This window comes from Choloepus didactylus, chromosome 3 (genome assembly GCF_015220235.1).
Source record: "Choloepus didactylus isolate mChoDid1 chromosome 3, mChoDid1.pri, whole genome shotgun sequence".
NCBI lineage: Eukaryota > Metazoa > Chordata > Mammalia > Pilosa > Megalonychidae > Choloepus > Choloepus didactylus.
In genome coordinates, this window is record NC_051309.1 from 84,323,057 (window position 1) to 84,346,808 (window position 23,752).

At 32.0% G+C, this 23,752-nt stretch overlaps 1 protein-coding gene across 1 annotated transcript in view; it reads left to right on the forward strand.

The window, feature by feature from the left end:
* The window catches only part of BMP2K (BMP2 inducible kinase), a 155,435-nt gene that overhangs the window by 87,587 nt on the left and 44,096 nt on the right, over positions 1–23,752 (forward strand). The window contains 6 exon segments of the mRNA XM_037830070.1: positions 657–738; positions 4,150–4,282; positions 11,192–11,295; positions 12,768–12,815; positions 12,817–12,848; positions 17,175–17,335. Coding sequence (XP_037685998.1) covers positions 657–738; positions 4,150–4,282; positions 11,192–11,295; positions 12,768–12,815; positions 12,817–12,848; positions 17,175–17,335 — 560 coding nt within the window.

Below are 23,752 nucleotides of genomic sequence, written 5' to 3' on the forward strand. Positions count from 1 at the left end.
TTTTGCCATGAAATTTAAACAATTACTTCATTAAAATGTATTCACAATAATTTGGAGTTTTTATATTTGTAAATATTTATTCACAGTATCTTTTAATTCCAAATAGCTTATGGTGACAGTAAGTGTTAGAAGTGTATTTAATATAGTTATTGTAGTAGGAATTGTGACAAATAGATTACTTTTAAAATATTAACAATTATAAAAACAAATCCAAGGGAAATTTATTACTGTGTGCAAGGAAGTAAGAGTCTGAAAAAATTAACTCCTTAGTAAACATGTAAATTAATTATTTGAGAGTGTAGAAGTTTTAGTTTAAATTAATAACTAAAATATTTGATAGGGAGACTTGAATAGGAAATTCAAGGAAAACTATATTTTTAATACAGGTTTAAAATCCTAAATTTTAATTTTCTAATCTTAAAAAAAAGAAAAATAAGTCTTTATATCATTAGAGTTGTTATTGCACTTGTTGAATAAAAATGTATATAGATTCTTTGTGTTGTTCAATCCTTGACAGACTTAATGAACTTCTTTTATAAGTAGTGTTATTTCTGTAGACTGTTATTGAACCTAAAGATTTTTTGTAGTATTTTATGTAGAATCAATGTAGAATCTGTCTTTTTTTTTATATCTCCATTTCATTTATTTACTGCCAGGTATACAACTCTGTCATATAGATCCCCTGAAATGATCAACCTTTATGGAGGGAAACCCATTACCACCAAGGCTGATATCTGGGTAAGGCCAAGAAAGGCTGACATTTGCTGTAACTAAATAAAAAAATCTGAATTCAGTTGACTGCCCTCCCCTTGGCCTCCAAAAGGCATTTCTTCATAAGTAGAAGATAGTGGTACACAGCAGAGCTTCTTATTTAGGAGAAGAAAAACAATATAGACCATTTTATTGTCTCAATCCAGAGATGGAAGGCTTGTGTATATAAAAGGCAAACAAAGGACTTCCATATAATGTAACATTTTTTAACTGTTTTTGGAGTCTAGTATGAGTGGTAACATTTTTCTAGATTGACTGGGATATTGGTTGATCATCGTACAGAAAAGCTGGGCATAACTCTTAAGTATTTAAGCTGATGAGTTATTTTCTGGAGTACTTTAGGATCTTATTAATGGAAACTAGTATGAGTAAAAGTTTTTCTAATATAAACTTACCATTGACTCATTTGTGTATATTAAAATTTGTTGTCATTTAGCATATAAATCGAGATTGGTTTATTGAGATAGATTGTTTCTTTATAGAAACAAGTTAAAATTTCTTCATCACCTCTTTAGAACTTACTTCATAAGTAAAAAACATTTTTGTTTATATTTACTAAACTAGCAGGAAATTATTTTGAATGCAAGTTCATTTAAGTTTAACAGCTATTTACCATACTTCATATTAGGTTAGGTAAGGAGGAATAAAATTCCTTTGGAAGTGGTTCTATACTTTACTATAAAAGTCAGATTTATATTCTTTTTAACACCATGTTCGTAAAGTAGTTGAGCATGATATGTGAAACCAAATGAATATCTGCTTGGTTCTCCTTTCCTGTGCTCCTCCCTATTTGGGGTGTATTACCAAACAAACTCTTGAGAGACAAATATTCTTGCAATATATTAAAAAAGAATATCATTTCATCTCTTTACATACGTACACATTTTCACCAAACAGTGATTCTGAAAGCTTGTGTCAGTTGCATTTTTAACTACATGCATGGCTGAATCAAACGGTAAATAAGTTTGGTATAGTTAATTAAATACTTGCTTATAGATCATCAGCTTGTGTAATTCAGATTTAGTTGCTTTCCTCAGCATAAATATTTAGCTCATTAAATTGTTTCTAGTAAAGGGGGGTTTATGTAAGGATTGATTAAAAAAATTCTCTAAGCACATAATTTTAACCCACTATTTCAGCACAAAATAGGGAATCCTTTTCTTTGTTCATTTTTCATCAGACTTGGTTTGTGTACCAGTCAGTATACTAACTTGTCAGTGATACTTTTTAAATTTATACCATTTATAGATTAGTTTTGGGGATAGTGTTTCTATAATGGATAAATGAGTATAGCTATGGGATTACAAATAGATACTCAAAGATTAAAAACAGAAGCAAGAAAAATAATCAGAAAACAGTATCTCTCTTTCTGTGCTTGAATGAGATGAATTTTAATTCTGCTATGCCATCCTTACACTTAGCTCAGGTGGACCAGAAATACATTTTTGGTGTGAATTCAAGAATATCCAGAAATAGTATTCAATTCAGTCAAAATTATATTTCTGATCCTGCTTCAGGACAGTACTGATTCAGAGTTATGATACTGAGATTGAAGTACTAAGTTATCATTTCATATTTTGGAAGGGTTTTTTTAAAATCTGGGTTATTTCCATTGTAGGCTATTTTTAACCTGAGATCTAGAATACTGATTTTACCAAGTACTTAGGAAATTCAGTAAGAGATGCTTTATGCTACCCTTTAATGGGGAAAATTGAAGGTGGTTATACTCAGCCTTCAAAATTAGGTCACTTTTCCTTCCTGTTTCTTGAACAATTCTCATTTTATCAAAATCAAAAGAGAGAAATGCCTTTGGTATAGAAAAATTAGGATATCTCGTGTTCACATTATGTGAAACAGAGTCTTTTAACTTTATGTCTTTGAAGTAGCTGGCATTGCTAAAATTATCTAAGAATCCCCAGAACATTTACTTTAACATAAAACATATTATTAAAGGTTTGATTAGCAAGCTAAAACTGGTTAAAATGCGGATCTGTTTTACCCATAGTGTCATCTTGTCAGTATGTAAATATGTAATTTAATACAGATATTACCCCATTATAGTATTTTGTAGTGCTGTTAAGGAAACCTTATGCTCAATTTGCTGGAAACATGCTGAAAATATCTTCCTTATAGAAGAAAGCATCATATATACATATATATATATATGTATATATATATATATGTGTATATATATATATATATATTTCTCTTTCTTTTGTTAGTCACATAATACATTCACCTGGTAATGTTTTGAAATAATTTATTGAAAGTTCTAGAGCTTTTAATCTTATTCATTGAGAGACTGCTATAATACTGAAAATAATGTTTGGTAAATTAATATTGGACTCACAAAGATATTTCTGTATATTATCATAATCTTCATAGTATTTATAAAACTTAGTATATTTGTTGGCTGCATTTGCTAAGTTGATGTGTGGAGAAAAAAATCCAACAAAAAAAAATCTGATTTGCTCATTTTTAGAGTAAGGCCAAATTTCAGTATTGCTAATATAATTGTATACTAAGTATTGGATAATGTTAAACTATCTGTTTAGAATTGGAAATATCCCTTAAACTCTTAAGGCTTGTAATTGATACTTCTTGTGACAAGGTTATGATTTATTGTGTCAGAAATCACATTTTATTACTGCTTCTCCGATTTGAGCTGTTAGTAGTTTAGAAATTTCCAGTTTGTGTTTTAGGGTATTTTGCCTTTAGTAAGTAGATTTATTGGTGCTGTGATGTTTATTATTTATTATATTTATTATTGTTATTATTTAGCCATGCAAATATAAGAAAATTATAGGATTGTACACAGAAATAGAGAACTAATTTTTATAGTGTGAACTAATGACATATGCTTGGTGAATAATCAATGGAAACTTACTGATGGTTGTCTGATAAATTTGTGCTAGTTAACTCAATTTGGAATTCTAGGATTTTAAAACAAATTCTATGGTGAATTTTTAAAAAAATGCTGTTAGGAGTCTTGTGCTTACTTTGTGGTTATATGCTAGTTGTGTACTAAATATATATATTTTTTGCAGATGAAAATTTAACTTTTTTTTAAAAGGAACCAGCCATTTCTACTTCAGTTATATTATTCATGATCTAGAGTTCTATAGTAGCATTTAATTCAGTGAACTAGCAATAGATGTGATAGAAAAACATGGAAATGATATAGCTAATGTCTTTTCAAAAATGTAACATTAAAGATTGTTTAAGCAATAATTTGTGAAAAGATTGATCTAGAGTAGAATCATTAACGGTTTTTTTTTTTTCGATACCATATTTAGTTTTTGGTTTTTGACTCTTTTTGTGTCATGGTTAAGTTGATTGCTTGAACTTTGATGAAATTCATGCTTCTTTGTTTTACAGGCATTGGGCTGTTTACTTTATAAACTTTGTTTCTTCAATCTTCCTTTTGGTGAGAGTCAGGTTGCTATCTGTGATGGCAGCTTCACCATTCCAGACAATTCTCGTTACTCTCATAATATACATTGCTTAATAAGTAAGTACTTGGAGAAACTAGTGAAAAAATTATAATGTATTGTATTTAAAAGGCCCCACTGTTTACATCCTTTTACTTAAATCAGTCTTTTAAATTTATGTATTATAATTTTCTGAAACTATAGTAAAGAAAATGATTAAAAAATATGTTTGTGAAATTATTGTAAGAATGAAAACTGCCTAATTATCGATTAGTAGATAGATATTTTTAAGCCTCTAGATAAGCTTTAGTAGCATACAGTTTACATAATTAAGAAAACTGGAATTTCTAGAAAATTTCTAGAAAAACTTACAACATATAGTAGTCTTTGTACTTTTGAAATTCAAATATCCTGATATGTTGATTCTTTGGATCAAAGTATTGCTAATCTGTGATGTAGCTTATCTTACCACCGTAATTAATCACCAAACTTTATTGATTATGGAATAGTTAACAAAGAGCAATCAAAGTGATATCAGCACGGATAGTCCTGTGAGGCCTTGATTCTAAAAGAATACCTCAGTTTTCCTTCCAGCCTCCTTTAAGACTTTTTTCCTCCTTTTTAATTTATTTTATTTTATTTTTTATTATGCTGGTGATAGTTAATTGAACACAGTTAACCCCAGTGAACCACATATTTGAATGTGGCTAAAAGGGAAATTCCATGCTGCATCCATGGCACCAGAATTAAAAAAAAAAAAAAAAACCCACATAGGACTGCACAGTACAGTGAACCCTAATGCAGTTCTCCTTTTTGATAGATACTGTAATTTAACTTTTTATAAATGTATGTAGTAAATTTCTGAAGAATTATATGGGGGGAGAGGGAAGACTAACAATCAGATACTAAAGTATATTAGGAAACTGCAGTATTTGAACAGCAGCTCTCCACACTGTTTTAATTAAAGTGTTTCTAGTGTATCTATTTTGTTTTGTGCATTCTAAGTGTCTCATGTCATAGCCTCCTGTTACGTAGATCAGTGGAATAGTAAAGAGGGTCAATCTAAATATTTTTGATGTCTTGCATATGATAAAGATGGCAGTTCAAAAAATGGATGAGAAGGCAATTTCTTAGCCATTTGGGGACAGAAAATAAAGCTGGATCCCTACCTCATTCTTGATGCTAAAATTTCTGATGGATCAATTATTTAAATATAATATTTAAAACATAAATGTTCCTGAAGAAAATGGGTGTGAATTCATTAATAAGATTGGATTCAGGAATTAATAAGGGAAGCACTGAATCCTAAGAACTATAAAAGAAAAGACTGATAAAAAAAATAAATGAAAGACTGATATATTTGACATATAAATTTAAACCATTAAAAGTTGCCCCCAGACTCATGAACCCTAGCACAGAGTCCAATAAAAAAAAAAAAAAAAAAAAAAAAACTATTACTTTTATCTTTGCTTCCTGCAAACTTTTCTTCTTAGAAGTAGTTGAGTCAATTGATTAGAACTTTTCTTCTTATCTTCTGTTAACTTTTCCAATAGCGAAGTAATGAGGCAGGGAAAGAGTGAGAGAAAAGAACTTTCCATATGTGGATTTAAGAGTTGAAAAGAATCTAGAGAACATTTAGAGGAGTATGAGAAGCTTAACTAACAGGATTGCATAATTACATGGTTATAAAGAGTAAAAGAAGGCTGAATTCCTCTCCTTTCTGTTAGCTCCTGTGTTGTAAGGTGGTTAAGGAAGTATGTTAAGACCAAGCTGGAGTGAGCTGGCCTAGGTTGGCACCTGCTCTGCTCTTGCTTGGAATATTGGGCACTTTTGTGTATCTCAGTCTCCTCATTTTTAAAATGAGTGTATTAAAAGTACTTACCTGTTAAGGTTATTGTGAGAATTAAATGCATTATGATAAATGCTTAGAGCAGTTTTTAGAATGTGTAAACAGTGCTCAAAAAGAGACAGGCCTTAATATTGCCATCATTACTGCTATAACAGCTATCATTACAACCACTACTGCTATCATTATTGTATTTCTTCCTGAGCTAATCTAATATCTGATTTTCTGGACAAGGGTCATCTGCTGTCAAATACTCATTAGGGTATATGCTTCTTCTGCAAGATTTTTTGAGTGGAACTTGGTTCTGCAGGTTTATCTACCAAAGCTTACTATAAGTTATATAGTCCAGAATATACTGTAATATGTAACTATTAAAATGATTTTTCTTACCTCTGATTTTATGCAGTGATGTTAGTGATTCGTAATGAAAAGCTTTCTTTGTTTTTCTTGCTTTGGGGTTTGCTTACTTACTGTTGCTTTATGGCTTCTGTATGTTAGCTTAGCAGCTCATCTATTTGGGTTAGATTTATCTTAACTATTTCCTGTCAGAACCCAGGAACTTGCTTGCTTGCTTTAATACTCCCCAAAATTTATTGTGGCAATTTTAGAACTTACGTAAATGTAGACAGAATAGTACAATGAATTCTCAGATATTCATTATCCAGCTTCAAGAACTATCAACTCATGGCCAATCTTGTTTCATCTAGATACCCACCCACTCTTTTCCCTTGTATTAGTTTTGGAAAAAACTTCAGACATTTTAATGTACTTTTGAAAAAAAAATCAAGGATTAAGATAGGATTCCCTTGGAGGCTTTTAGTCATTCAGGGAGATATGTGTAGAGAAGGCTCTGAACAATAACTCTGGGAACAGTGACCAAGACCATCCCAAATATACTACCATGGCATATTTATAGTGCCACTTAGTGTTTTAGTTATGATTGAACACATTTATTGTCAGTTGTTAAATTTGACTTCCATTCAGTAGTCCATAGGATTGGTATGTAGGCATATATACCTAACATGCACATTTCTATAATAATCCCTGTAGTTTGACAGAAATAGCAAATTGATGCTTAAAATAGTTGTGGTTGTAAAACTATAGTGGATGTTTCTCTCTTCAGATAAATTACGGTAAGTATAATAACTGGAAGTCTGTGGGAGAGAAAAAAGTATCTTTATGGAAGGGAAAAAAATCCAACAAATTTTAAGCAGGAAAATTCTGAGACTTCTACCTAAAGTATTTTTCTTTCAAAATTGTTACAACTGTTAGATGAGAGATGCTAGTTAACTTTTACTTAGTTCAAGGCGTGGATTTGTTGTTTTGTGTAATGTGAATGGGAAGTACTTTATTCTTTGGCTTGAGCCCTTGATTAAATGATAATTTAACTTGGCTGTTGCAGCAGCAGCAGCTCCTTTAGCAGCTATTTTTGTTGGAAAGTTCATGGATGTTGTTCTTTTCTATACAGTATTAGTATAAACATAATTAACTCAGCTGCCTTGGATAGGTGTGTTTTAATCAGATATGTCTGTTACATCAGTTGGAAGTATTGTGTTGATTCAATCATGCACTACCTTCAATGCTGAAACTTATTTTGTGTTCTCGGATTGTAGTTAGTGGTCTCTGTGGCAATAGAGAAATATACACTATTAAGAAGAGCAGAGAAATGTCCTTTCATTTCTATGTAGCTAATTTTTAAGAACTTGACTTTGTATTTGCAGCAGAATCAGGGTCAGTGGGAATGGTCTTGTGATGGTTTAGATGATGATTTTTAAGTTGAGTAGACTAGGGTGTTTGCTAACTTCCCTTTCTCACTCTCTCTAAGTAAACTTTTTGTCTCTTAATTACTTTATCACTTTGGGACTGGATACATGAATTCCTTCCTCTACTTCTTCCCCTGAAGAGCATGTTTTTGTAGATGTTGTGATTTTATTGTCATGAACTAGAAATTAATAAAGCACTAGGCTTGTGATCTAAATGTTGTAAGAGAAAATGATTTTGGACCAACTACTTAAAAACTGAAAGTATCATTTTTGGTAGATGTACCCCAGTGTTTAGTTACCTAATAAATCTGCATTCTAGATTACATCATTCAGTTATTCGGGGGCACATTTGTAACCTATTGGAGAGTCGAGGAAATTATATTATTTAAAATTAAATGCTTAAAGATGGTTTATTGTTGGTTTTTTCTTTCTAAATTCTTTTTTAATGGCTGATAATACCAATTTAAAAATATTCAGAGATAAATATGTAGTCATATTCTACCTGTGAGTTTCAGGCATGCTCATTAGCTTCTTCATACTTTGACTTTAGAACCAAATGGGAGATGGGACATAGGAACTCATCAGGAAATGTCCCAGGAACTCATCAGATGAAACCGACAACTTTAATATTGATAAAGCGTATTGAGAGTGAAGTTTAGATTTGGAGCCATATGGGCCTGATATTCTGTACCCAACCCCCAAATTTGCCTACATGTGGTCACAGGCAATGCTGGAAGACTATAAACTTCCTCCACAGAGGCACAGAGTAATATATGGTTTTGCAGAGAACATGTATGTTCTGAGGATAACCTGTTATGGAAGAAAAAGCATCAGGGAATTGACACATGCAAGCACTTAATTCTTTTTTTCTAATCTAACAATTAGGCAAACACTATCTTTCCTTTGGGAAGAAACAAGAAATAGGAGTGGCGAGAAGTGTTGGTATTACGTTGGCATAGTATTTTCAAACTGTTTGGACTATGATCCACAGTAAAAAATACATTTGATTATGACCTAGTACACACACATACACCCCATACATGTTATGTGTATAACTGAAACAATTTTCATGAAACATTGTTTATTGATGTAATCTAATATTCTGTTTTATTAAGATAAATGCTAGTCATGACCTTTAAATTGACTTTTATGTCACGTGAATAGGATCAGTGCAGTTAGACAGCTTAAACTGGCTCTAGTAGATATACTCCCATATAAAACTGAGCCAGGGGAATTGGAAGTCCTTTTGTTTGCTCATAAGATATGAATTCTACCCCAACCTGGCTACTTGATCATTAAAGAATGTGGTGCTTGTGCTTAACTTGAAGATAGATTACCTGTGCAGGTTTGATTAGAGACCATGACATCTCAAGTCAACTTATTTCCCTTTAACTACTATGAAAGAAAAAATATGCAGGATTGCCTAAAGGATCATTCCATGTCACTAGAGAAGTATAGACTTGTACCATAGTGTTGTCTATCACTATAGGATTTCTTTTGCTATGTTTAGGTATTATGCTACTGGTCCACCATGAAGGGTTTATAAGATATGGCCTGTGTCACTTACTGCAGTTCCTTAAGGATTTTGTCACTGTGTGTGAGCCATTTTTAGAAAGATTTGAGGGAGAATTTGCTCTTTGCTTTCAGTATTAGGAATAGTGCTTTTCCTGAGCACCCGGTTTGCTTTTGGGGTAAGGACACTGTACTTCAAGTAATGAATGTTGCACTATTTGTGTTGACACCTAGAAAGTGGAGAGCTAAATTTTAGGCCCACATCTATGTGCAGTTTCATATGTTTATGAATTTGGAAGGATTCTTATAATTTGATTTGTTTTAAAAATATTTGAAAAACCATTTTTTGCTAAAAGTCTGCTTAAATTTATCCCCATTTCATGTAGTTACTTTTTTTAACTATGACTCTTAAAACATTAAATGGAATATCTGTTGGTAGCAAGATAAAACATGATTTATTTTGTGGGATAAAACAAACTTTGTAGATTTTGCTCAAATCTCTTCTTGAGTGAGGTTGAATATAAACTAATAAATATTAGAATTATAATGTGTTAGTTATTTCAGTGTAATAGTGGTGATAAAATTGTAAGTGATATTTGTAAGTGATATTTGTTAGTATTTAAAGATATATAAAATCAAGTTACATGCTGAGTTTTGTATGTTTTTTTAAACTGGGCTCAGAATCTCCCAAATAAATTGCTAAGTTTTGTGCTTAACTACAAACTAAGTGTATTATTAACCAGAATAAGTCTATGATGCTATTGAAGATGTATTGCATATTCTTTGATCAAAATATATACTTAAATTGGAAGGGAAGATTTAATTCATTTTGATTTATAATTTTATCTTATTAATATACTCAGATCTATCTGTGAATTATTTTATTAGCAAACTTCAGATTATAATTTAATACTGTCAATTTTAATTTCAAATAGGTTTAAAAAATGATTTGAACATTATATGAACTTAGAGTTGGTTAGAAAGTAGTACATTGGGCATCTTTTTTCATTTTAATAATTGTTTTTGTTTTTACCCTGAATTGTGTTTTATTTCCCAAGAAACACATCTTATTTTGAAATATTTTCCCACTACTTGAATTTTAGTAAAACATGTTAGAGTTAGAACATGGAGCTGTCTTAACCAAATACAAATTTTTTAGTTACAGAATTGATTATAAATGTTAACCTTCTTAAGAAAATTGTAAGTCACTCAAGAAATAGACAAGTGGTAGTGGCCATTTTAGCTAATAGAAGAAGATCAGATATTTCAAGCAATGTGTAAGGTTGGTGTGAAATCTGTTCTTAATAGAACCTTAATACTCTGCTCATACTTCTGAATATGATACGGATAACATGTTAAAATACTGTGCTGTTGTAAGTATTGTTTGCATCAGTATGGGAAGAAAGCATGTTTCTGTAAAACTAAGCTGCCAATCCTGTACTACTTTGTTAAATAGATTATAATACACACAATTTAGCCTTTTCCCAATGGTTAAGGTTTATTTAAAAAAAATTATTTTCCACTAGTTTGGATAATAGTGAGAATAAGGGCCCCCACATGGACCTGGAACTTTCTTGAATAATTCCTGTGTTCACTGAATTCACTTTTCTTTCTGTGTCACTTTCTCAAGAGAATAATCATATTTGTCATTTATACCTCTGGTGTAGAGCTGTCCTGTAGCTGATCTGCCTGTAGTTTAGGATGATGCTTTAAACTAGTAATTTCTGCATTTTCCATAAATATTAATAAAGTTTGCTGGAATCATCACCGAACTTGGAATGGAAAAATATTTTTTTAGCATTATAATGTGTCCCTAAATAACTTCTTTGTTCTGTAAAATTTCTTAATATTTTGATCTGTTCTTGCAGGGTTCATGCTTGAACCAGATCCAGAGTGTAGACCTGATATATTTCAAGTGTCCTATTTTGCATTTAAATTTGCCAAAAAGGATTGTCCAGTCTCCAACATCAATGTAAGTAGTTTTTAACTTAGAATCTGAATTTAAAATCCATTTCATCATATGCGAATATATATAGTTTCAGAGTTACTCGTTTCATGACAAGTGTTCTGATAGTGTTGTTTGTGCTTACTATTTTTGGTATAAATTGACAGTTCCCAAACTGTGCACTGTAGTGCCTTGGGGAGCTGCAGCAGTGCACTGGGGAACTGCAGGATTTTGCATTTTGTGGGAAACACGTTATCTGTTTGACACTGCATTAACTACTATTATTAAGTTGTTTGGACCTAACTGTTAAACAGGACTACAAGATTTTTCTTTCTTGGCCTAGGGTGCTGTGAAAAAATTATGAGACACTAAGCGTCTGTAAACTGAGAAAGTTTGGTAACTTTTGGTGTCGAGAGCCACAGGCATTATGACTGAAGGGACTTGGATTCCATTCTGTTTTTATCAGTGACTGATTTTGTATCTTTTGGGAGGTTTCTTAAACTGTTTCTTTTTTTCTATAAAACAGGGATAGTAATTATGAGGCTAACAAATAACAAAAGTAAAATCCAGTGCTTAGTCCATGGAAGAATACTAGTTTTTAATAGATAACATCATTCAGAAGTTTTGGATTCTATCCGTTTTCTGCCCGGTTGTACTTAACTTCCTCAGATGAACTGTGTATGCAAGCCTCTGCTAATTTTAATAAAGGTGACTAGAATCATCACTGATTTTAAGCCATTCTTAACTTTGTAAAGGTTGTTCTGGCCTGATTTGTTCTTACAGGTTTTCCTTTATGTATAATTTAATCCACCACCCAAAGAAAATAGGAGGAGGGTGATACCTTTCATTTACTTTTGTTGTTGTTGTCTTTGAAGACCTTACCTTGTCACTGTAATGTTTTCTTCGTTGAAGCTAAAAGTTATCCAATTCTAAGTTCTAGTAATGAAAGTCAACATTTGATTGTGGATTTTTAGCTTTGCATTCAGTAAACATTTGTTGAGTACCTACTATGTACCAAACACTCAGGAATAAATAAATTAGTAAGGCCTTTTGCCCTCATTTTCTACACCTTTGAAACCAGTATCATGAAAATTATCTGCAGTGTTTAGAAACAACACTTTACTCATATACTTGATGTTTGCTCTTTCCCCAAAGTGTGAAATAGTTATTGATTTACATGTGTAGTATAATCTTCCTTTTTATCCAAGATTTACCCATTTGTAAAGTGGATACAATGATGTCTTGTCTTCTGCTTATTTCCCAAAGGTTTCTGTGGAATGTGAATATGATAGTGACATTTGGATAACATTAGAGATATTTTCAGATTAGATCTGGCATCTGTATTTAAACAATTTGTAGATATCTAAGGTGAAAATAATAGTATCTTATAGATAGTACTTTTTAAAGTTTAAGAATACCATAGCTTTAAGACAAAAAAAGACAAGGTTTCTTGCAATCCTAAAAACTAAAATGAAAAGTTTTATTTTTTTCCTTCCCAGAATTCTTCTATTCCTTCAGCTCTTCCTGAACCGATGACTGCTAGTGAAGGCAGCTGCTAAGAAAAGCCAAATTAAAGCCAGGTAGGTAAAGCTTTTCTGGAGTTTGAATAGACCTTTTTAAAAAGTATAGTTCTCGTTTTTAATCGTAGCAAATGTCCAGATCATAAAAAATGTTACGTTGCTTATTTCATGTGGTGTGGAGTTTAGATAGCAAGAACAAAATAAACTTTTTATATTGGATGCAGGATTTATCAATTCCACATGAACAGGTCACTCTCAGCAATAAAGAAATGATTTTTTAAACTGGTGACCTAACATGGGTCATTTTCAATCTCATGGCAACTGTAATTTATGAAATTCTATGTTTTGAGTTATGGCTAGTTTTTTTTTTTTTTTTTTTTTTTTAATTTAAAGAAAGAAAAAATAGTTTTTCAGGCAACTATTTTAGAATTTTAGGATATGTATGTACTTTGTAAGAATTTATAATAATAATTATAATACTTTTTAAGGCTGTTAAAGAAATAATGTTTTAAATATTATTTTTCATAGTAACTTACTGCATTACTAAGTTTAAAATGTATTATGTAGGTATAAGACCTATGTTATGCTTGATTTCTTTTTCCTCATGTTTTTTATTTTTGAGCTTAAAAGTTAATAAACAGAGCTATATTTTTAGATTATAAAATATGTATAATGTTACATTTGGGGAGATTTCTTTGTCACAGCTTTTGTATTGTATCTTACTTATATCAAGTATTTTATTTGACATAAAATACATATCATATATTGGTCATAAATTTTTTATATGCAAGATATAGGCACTCATACCACAAAGAAAAAGCAGCAGCTTTATTCCCAAGGAGGACACTTTCTAATAAAGATACAATTACAAACGGCTTAGACCAGTAAGAGAATGGAAAACACTGAAAGCAGAGAAACAAGAGCACAGAAAGAATGCTGTCCCAAGGCTGGTGGTTGCTTAGCTCTTAGGGTGGGGAGTGAAAAGGAGCTGTGGGACTAAAACTATAGCAGGCAGACACTTGAAGCAAGAAGAAATGGCCCTTGTGTAACTACAAGGCTGGAGCATAAGGGTCTGTATATGAGAGTGGTGGGAAATGAAGTTGGAGGAGTAAGTAAATGCCAGTCATATGCAGCCTTATTTATATGTCAGGCAGAGAAATTTGGTCTTTGGGTGTTTAGACCAGTGAATTTCAACCTTGTAGTCCACTCTACCATGTGGGGCCTTGGCTGTGAGTTATAAATAATATTACTGGTAAACTGTTAAAATGTCATCATTTGTCAGTAACTTACTTTAAAAATGTTTGGCATCATTCTAAAAGTATTATCTTCATTCACTTTAATTTCAAATACTCTCTTGAGGGTGATGTTAGGTCTCATTTGCAGGAATCCAGCATAACCAAACAATGTCTTATCTAAGACATAGGTGTAGTAGCAGCCACTATTAATAGTTGAGTAGTAATATGAATTATTGTAGGACTGGGAGTTTAATTTTATTGTTACCTGTGCTTTCATAATTATTTTAACAATGAGTGAATCTTGAAGGGAGGTATTTATAGATTTAAAAAAAAAAAAAATGAGTCAAAATGAGCAAGAATGATACTTTGACTATCTTTCTGCCATGACACTTATGGCTGTACAATTATAAACAAAAGAAATAGTTAATGCAATTAAAATTTAAAGCACTATTCATGGTATGTTAAATTTCTACATTATTTAATATTAAAAATAAGGTTCATTTTGTGCTTATTGGTCAGTAATGTAAATTTTTTTTCATTAATTAGTATTAGTGGAGCTGGAAAAACCTAAATGTATATAATATAAAGAGCTTAATATTAAACATTAGTCTTTTTTTTTCATTTAAAGAGTACATTTTGGGGGTAGAAATCTTTCAGTAGATAGGTTCATTATTCACACATTTTCAAAAAACTTTTAAGAATGTTATCCACCAGCTCTGCTTCCAGTCTGTAGGCTCTGTTTGTTTCACTTCCTAAAAGTCATCCCTATAACCCCCTAAAATAATCTATGTCATGTGAACCTTACCTGTCAGATGTCTTAAAGATGGAAACGCTGAGAATCACTGCCTTGGCAGATGAAAACATTGAAGGATTTTTAAGCAGAAGAGAGACACAGTCTGATTTGAGTTTTAGGGAGATTGTCAGGTGATAGTAATGGAGGAAGGAAAACAGAAGAAGAGAAAACAGCTGTGATCCTGTCATAGTCCAGATGGGGCTGAGCAGCATTGTTGATGCCAGTAACTACTCTTTTCATTTTAATTCAATTTTGGGTCTTCATTTTGCCTGATCTGCCCAGCATTTTCTTCCCATTGCTTCACACAGAATGCTTACTTGTTTTTCACTGCCTAATGAAATCATATTTTAAATATCCAATTACTTCCTGAAGCCTTCTCTCACCAGATTAGCTTGAAGGTAGAATAGAATTACTTTTCATGGACTCTTGGCACTGCTCACTTGGCATTGATTATATTTACTGTCTTATATTTTGTTATCTTTTCACAAGTATGTGCCCAAACTTCCTAGGTATACTGTAAATTCTTTGAAGACAGGGATTGTCTCTGTATTCTCTACAGCAGCATTTGTCAAACTAGTGTTGTGCAGTATTCTGCTGGATATCAATAATGTACAACAGACATTAGTACATTTGGTAAAATAAATTATGAAAACTAGATTAAACAAAGTCTGCAGAACTTTTAATATTCTTCTTAGAGCTTTTGAAATGCTCATGGATATATCTTTGTGAGTCTCTAAAAACGACTTAGTCCACAAAGAAGGCAGGGTCAGGTCTGGCCTGTTTTACCCACTCAGTGAGAATGGATATAGATCAATAGATTGTACGTAATTTTACCTCCAAATTATTTGAGCTTAGGTTTTATAGCAGTGGGTTTAGTGCCATATCCATAACTTGAACTCAGTATAATATTTGATTGTCATTAAAATGAGATATAATTGATTATATGTATCGATGGTCTTTTATTGCCTTTTAGTTCAGTTTTCATATGAGTTGTACCATCCACATATGTTTCTTTAGAAAACAGTATAACACCAATGTATTCTATGATTTTCTAAAATCTTTTGAATCCATTTCACTTCCTTTCTTTTCGGAAAGGTAGTTGGTGACATGGCTCCCTCTTGTGGTACACAAAGATATTAGAAAATTACTGTGGATTTGTCTAGTTAGGTAGTCAGGGCTTTCTCCAAATACAGATATGTGCTTAATATATCATATTTATGTAACAATTTTAAGTATTAAATAATTTGAACATGTGCCAAGGGAATTTAGTAAAGAGATTTTGTTGCAAATCCTGTTGGAAAGTGAACATATGCTCCTATTAAAAATTATTTGCCTTTTTGTTACTGAATTTGTACAAAGCCAAGTTGATATATAAGTTAAAGATTCTTACTGTTTTTTTTTTTAAAGAGAAGAGCACATACCTGTGCCTTCTCAAATTATATTTAGTATCTGTTGGTTTTAAAATTGCACTTACCAATTGACCAACCAACTCTGGTTCTTAAGCTAAGTCCTAAATGGAATAAGTTTTATCTAATTTCCATACAGTGTTCTAAGTAAATTGTTTTGAAGATTCAATAAATTGAATGCGAGGATATGGCTCACCCTGTTAACATTTTGCTTTCTTTTGTTTTATATGCCCTAGGGCATAGTCTTTTCTCTCTTAGGCCTAAGGTACAGTCTAAAGGAGACTGTTTATTATTGTTTCTTATTTTTATTTCTCTGAGTAGTTCAGGGAGTTGGCCTTAGATTTTGACCAAAACCTTTTGAGAAGGTTTCTGTTTTTTTTTTTTTCAATTTCATTTCCTTAAGAGCAATCTCTAGGACTACACTCTTTTTCCTTTTTTTTCAGTAAAACTGTAGGAGGTGTTATTGGGGGAGGGCAGGGGGTAGGACACAAAATCCTTGAACCTTTTATTTGGCTTATGCCAGGTTATGATCATGTACCTTTTCAATAAGGAGATATAGAATTTTAATGTCTAGCCAAGGGTTTAGTTAGTGAAGAATTAAACTGCACTGTTGATCAGTGCTTTGTGTAAATACATGTTAACATTTGGGTTGAGAAGGGCCTTAAGAACAGTTTATTGTAGGAAAGCAATTCTGTACATGAGTTTAGCCTCAGTGGCAGACTGTGAATAGTGGCAAACCATTTTAAGGAAAATCGTTAGGTTTATTCTGTTTACTTTCCTGTCCTCTTTAAACATGTAATACTTGAGAATAACACCTAGAAGGAAACCAGGAGAACTAATATGATCATCAATAGTAAGTAATATGCATCTGATGAAATAAATGCTTTATAGAACAAATAGTAAATTAGGGATAATCCCAATATTTGTAACGAAATGTATTCGTCTATTGTAGAATAACAGATACCATTGGACCAACAGAAACCTCAATTGCACCAAGACAAAGACCAAAGGCAAACTCTACCACTGTCGCTCCCAGTGTGCTGACCATTCAGAGCTCAGCAACACCTGTTAAAGTCCCTGCTCCTGGTGATTTCAGTAACCACAAATCAAAAGGTAATACACCTTGCCAACACTTTCTACTTTGTAGTTATCTTAAATAAAACTTTTTGTGGTTCAGTTTTCAAAAGGTGTAAATTACTAGAAAACTAACTGCTGGGAAATTTAATTTAATATTCTGATGCTGGTAAGAAAATACGTTAAGAAACTTTCTACCAATGTCTAATAAACACAACAAACTCTTTTCCTGATGTTATAAGCAAAGGGCAGTTACTGGCAATCCAAAAGTGTGATATGGAAAGCTCATAATTTGCTTTAACCCACCAACTGGAGGAGTTTGAGGTTGATAATAAAGTGCAAAGATATAGGACATTCTGTGCTGTATTTGAAAGGAGGAAGTTGAAACTCTAGCCTTACAAAGTTTTATATCTACTTTGAATCTAGAGGTTTTGCAAAGAAGTCTGTCTAGAACCAAGTGGATATTACAACACAGAATTTGCCTTCTCATCTGATTTTGAGAAAAATTGTTTTTTCTAATCTAAAATGTCTGCTCTACATATGGTACAGTGAGATACTTTTAAAAGAAAGTATCATAAAGGAAGTATGTTATCTCAAGGGTCTGGAGGTATAACGTGAAGGCCTGCCTCAAGAAAACCTGTTTTGCACTTTATTTCGTAATTTGTCTGTTTTGCTTTAATATTAAAATGTTTTAAATTAAAATGTTTTAATTTAGGATACTCTATTGGTTGAGAACCTATACCTAGGTTCGAGTCCTATTTCTCCCAGTTTTTAGTAATATGTCTTATAAAACTACTAGTACCTATCTTATAGGGTTGTTTTGAGGATTAAATGACTGCTTAGTTTAGTGCCTTTCAGATAATAACCCTTAAGGAATGTTAACTATTAACTAGTGTTATTACTATTAAGGAAAACATATGTTCAGGGGAGATGAAGTTTGTTTTTTATAATATCTTGAATATTTCTGTATATCCCTGGAGTGATCAGGTTGGAAGTGTACTCCATGGAAAAGAGGCAGTATGGGATTTGAAATCATCTATGTTAATTTCCAGCTTTACAACTTCTCAGCTTCAATTTTCTCTTCTATAAAATGGGAATAAAATGACTTTTCCTATTATGAGGAATAAATAACAAGATTGTGGTATTTAGGAAAATTCTGTGTCATAGTAAACATTCAAAGTTAGTTTTTCTCTTTTTGACCCTTTTGATTTGGAGATCCTTTCAGTCTGTCTATCATGTGTCAGTGTTCTCCAGCCAAAGACCACTGGGAGCACACCTGTGATTGAACAAATGGGTATATTATACTGACACACTGTGAAAACCGTGGGGCTTCTAGTAAGATTGTGTTTGAAAAGACATTAAATGATTTTGGCTTGTGTTAGGTGATTTTTTGAGGGAGATTTTAAGGAAGGAGGGCTTAGCTGTAAAGGAAGCTGGGGTATGATATGATTAAATATCTTAATAAATCTTAATCTAGGAAGGAGCGAAGCTACAGCTCTAATTGGTAAAGAAGCAGCAATCACTCTTGTATTAGCTAGGAGGGGTTGGAGATGTTTGGTCATTTTGGTTGGTGGTTGGACAATGTTTGTGGTTTTGTCTGTGTTCAGACATGATTATGGAGTGGTCTGTTTTGTCCATCGTAAGTAGATCACAAGTCTGATGTTGGGTGTTCTAGGAAATTGTTTATATTAACAGGAGAACACGAAGATCTAGCTGTGAATGTCAAGTGAGCTCCTGATGTCAGGGACCGTTTCTCTCTTTCTCACATGCTTCCAGCTTAAGTTGAAAAAAATAATACTTGGTCTTTTTTTTTCCATATGTACATCTTTTTCCATATGTACACTTCCCTCTCCATTAACAATCAAACAAAAATAAAAAACGAATATATTGTTTCAAAATATTCAGACGATACAGAAGTATTCAGAGAAAATGTGAAGTCTCCTTTCCTTTTTCTTCTCAAATTGGCAGCAGTTTAGTGTGCCTTCTCGTCTTTTTTTTTATATTATGCATGTATCTATATAAATATAAATAATTCATATTGTATTTAACATATAAATAATTCATATGTATTAACATAAACAGATTCATATTATGCATATTCTTCTGCAACCTGATTTTTAATCAAGAAACTAAAAATTGAGTTGATTAAAAATCAACTTTGATGATTGGACTTAATATATTTTGGAAAGTTTTGTAGATCAGGACTTTTACTAGACTTTTATTAGGTATGTGATAGTCCATAGTATGTAATCACTTCTGCTGGCCATTAGGTGATTTCCAGTATTTGCTACTATTAATAGCTACACTATAATAGTAAAATTATTTACAGACTCTTGACTCACGTCACAGCATTTCTCTGAGGAAGATACTAATATGTGTACTCATCTAAAATTCATCAGATACAGCCAAATTGCTGTCCAAAAAGACTTCACAAATTTATGACACTGTGAATGCCCTTTCATTCCTATCCTTATCCACACTTGACGGTATCAGTTTTTTTAAAAGGTTTTCCTATTAATAGGTGAAAACCTCATTTTTGTTTTTATTTTAGTATCTCTGACTAGTAGTACTGTTTCATATGTTCACTAGCCATTTGTTTTCTTCTGTGAGTTATCCTGACTTTCTATTAGGTTGTTTGTCTTTTATTTATTTCTTATTGCTCTGAAGGTTTATTTTTATGTATTCTGAATATTAGCTCTTTGCCAAATATATTGTAAATCTTCTCTGCCAGTTTGTCTTTTAACTTTATTTGTTGTGTATACTTTGGGATACAGAATTTATAAAATTTTATGAGGTCAAATCTGTCACTTTCCCTTTATGGCTTCTGTGCTTTGTATTTTATTGAAAAGGAAGTTTTTGTTTTTTTTTTTCTAACTTTCTAATACTTTCATGACTTTTTGTTTCCTACATTTAGCTTTGCAGTTTTTCTGGAATTTGTTTTAGGTTTGGTGTGGAGAAAGGATTAACAGATTTTTTTTTTTCAGTTTTCCTCAGTACTATTCATTAAATAGATTATTCTTTCTCTACTGATTTGAAATGCCACCTTTATCATCACTTTACTTTCCATATTGTTACTTCTTTACCTTCTATTCTGTTCCACTGAGTTGTTTTTTCTTATTCCTCTACCATAGCTTTATAGCTGTGATAGATCTGATGGGGGAAACACATTTCCATCCTTCTCTAAATTTTCTTCTTCCATATTGACTTTAGAAGAAGCCTCTGAAGTCCAAACATAAATATTGTAAATGGTTATTGTGACTGTATTAAATTATAAGATTTTGTGTGTGGGGGGGGTTTACATATTTTGACTCCTCATTATCCCATCCAGCCATATATTAATTTCTCTTATTAGTTCTGATAGGTTTTCAGTTGCTTATCTTGAATTTTTTTTTTTAAAGTAGACAATCACTTTTTAATAATGCAATTTTGCCTGTTTTTAAAAATTAGTATTTATGATGCTTATTTGCTCATATTATCTTATTGGCTAGGGTCCCCTGTTATATGTTAAATTAAAGCAGTGATAGTAGACATTCTTGTCTTGTTATTCTCTTTTAGGAAGAATGCATTGGGTATATTTGCTCTGTATTTCTGTTTTTTTTTTTGTTCTGTTTTGTTTTTTTAATCTGACTGATGAAATTCTCTTTATTCCTTGCTTAATTTTTTTTTTTTTATACCGTTAGTTGGGAATGAAAATTGTTTTTTTCCCCTGAGTATCTGATTCTCTGATTTTCAGATTTTTCCTTTGATATCCTATGTATTATAGTATTAATACACTTCTAGATATTGAAGAATCTTTGCATAATTGGAATAAACTTTACTTAAAATTTACTATTTTTGGGGTGATAAACAGTTTGATTTAGAAAGGCTTTTCTTTATGTTCAGTATCATTTTATGTAAAAGAGGAATTACCTATGCAAAATACAGACATACCTTGTTTTAAGTACTTCACTTTATAGTGCTTTGCAGATAGTGCCTTTATTATTATTAATTTTTTTTTTTTTTACAAGTTTTTACCCTACATCAAGCAAGTCTATCAGCACCTAACAGCATGTGTTTGTGTCATGTCTCTGTTTCACATTTTGGTAATTCTCACAATATTTCCAAGTTTTTTCAATATTATTGTATCTGTTACAGTGATCTGTGATCACTGATTTTTGATGCTACTATTGTAATTGTTTTGGGGCACTGAGAACTGTGCCCATTTAAGATGGCAAACTTGATAAATGTTACATGTGTTCTGGCTGCTCTACCAGCTGACCTTTCCTTGTCTTTCTCCCTCTCCTTGGGTGAGGGAGATGTATTCCTGAGATACAATAGTACTGGAATTAAGCCTATTAATAGCCCTAAAACCTTTGTAAGGCTGTAAGTGCCATAGATAGTGATTCCTCTGATGGATCTGGGCAAAATACATTGAAAACCTCATGTACAAAGTACATTGAAAACCTTCTGGAAAGGATTTACGATTCTAGATGTCATCGAGAGCATCCATGATTCGTGGGAGGAGGTCAAAATATCAGCATTTCAAGAAATTTGGGAGAAGTTGATTCCACCTCTCATGGATGACTTTGAGGGGCTCAAGACTTCAGTGGAGAAAGTAACTGTAGAAGTGGTGGAAGTAGCGAGAGATCTAGAATTAGAAGCGGAGCCTGAAGATGAGACTGAATTTCTGCAATCATGATAAAAACATTAATGGATAAGCAAAGAAACTTGTTTCTTGAGATACAAACTACTCCTGATTAAGATTCTGTGATCATTGTCTAAATGACAACAAAGGATTTAGAAAATTATGTAAACTTAGCTGATAAAGCAGTGGCAGGGTTTGAGAGGACTGACTGCAATTTTGAAAGAAGTTCCACAGTGGGTAAAATGCTATTAAACAGCATTGCATGCCACAGAGAAATTTTTTGTGAGAGGAAGAGTCAATCGATGCAACAAACTTGATTGTTGCCACAGCCACCCCAACCTTCAGCAGCCACCACCCTGATTGGTCAGCATCCTCAGTCAACATCGAGGCGAGACCCTCCACCAGCAAAGTGACTATGACTCACTGAAGGATCTGATGATGGTTAATATTTTTTAGCAATAAGGAAGTATTTTAAAATTAATGTATGTGCATTGTTTTTTAGACATAATGCTGTCACATACTTATTAGACTATGGTATAGTATAAACATAACTTTCATATGCACTGGGAGAACAAAAAATTCGTGTGACTTGCTATATTCGTTTTATTGCAAGTGGTCTGGAACCACACCTGTGATATCTCTGAGGTATGCCTGTGTGTGAGAACTTATCAGTAAATTTAAAGGTGTTGGTATCTTTTTCAGAGGTAGATTCTGGATCACATTTTCAGTTTGTTTAGTTTTTACTTACTTGTTCAGATTTTTCACATTGTGTTTATATTTATAATTAATACACACATTTAGAAAATTATCCATTTTGTTTATATTTTCAAATTTATTGGGATAAAATAGTAGATAGCAGTTTTGGTAACTCTTTTAATTATCCTCATATCTATAGTCATGTTCCCATCTCTCCGTTTCTATTACTTATCTGTAGCTTCACTGATTTTTATTGATCAGACTTACCCACCATACCTTTGTCTTTTTTTGTTGGTTGCGTCAAAGAACCAACAACCAGCTTTTGGTTCTACTGATTAACTCTTTGCTCTTGTTTCTTATTTCATTAATTTATGCATTTGTTATTATTAATTTGTTACTTTTGTTTTCTTTGGGTTTATTCTCATTGGTTAATTTTTTCTATCTTTCTAGCTTCTGTATACCCATTTAAGGTTAAAACATTTTTCTCTTGAGTACCACTTCAAACTTTATTCTATGGATTTTGAAATGTTGGGTTTGCATTGTCAATTATTTAATTTTTTTTTAAATTCTAACTCTGATTTCCTCTTTAACCTACAAGCTATTTAAGGAATTGTCGTCGTTAAATTTCAAGTGGAAAGATATTTTGTTTCTTTCTAAGTTTATTGCTCTTTAGTTAAAAACTGTGGCCTGTATTTATTTAATAATTAAATCAAGAGATACACAATGAAAACCTACTATATTGCAGACTGGGATGAATACAAGGACAAATTAAAGACCTTGAATTCATGGGGCTTACATATTTTATATGGACGAGTTGGGTGGAGTGGGAGAGGAAAATTATTTCTGCCTTTTGGAGTGAATTAACTACTCATTTTGAGTTTTTGTGGTGGTTATTAATACCTTCCTAATTTTTGTTTACACATACAATCTGTAGAGAATGTGTGGTCTCTGTCTTGATGTAAGAATTAAATATTAGATCAAGTTTGTTGATTGTTTTATTCAAATCCATTCTGTCCTTACTAATTTTTACTTACTTGATCTGTTGATTTCTGAGAGAGGTGTATTTATGTTGATATCACAGATTTGTTAATTTCTTCTTGTTATTCCCTTAGTTTCTACTTTAAATATGTTGAAGC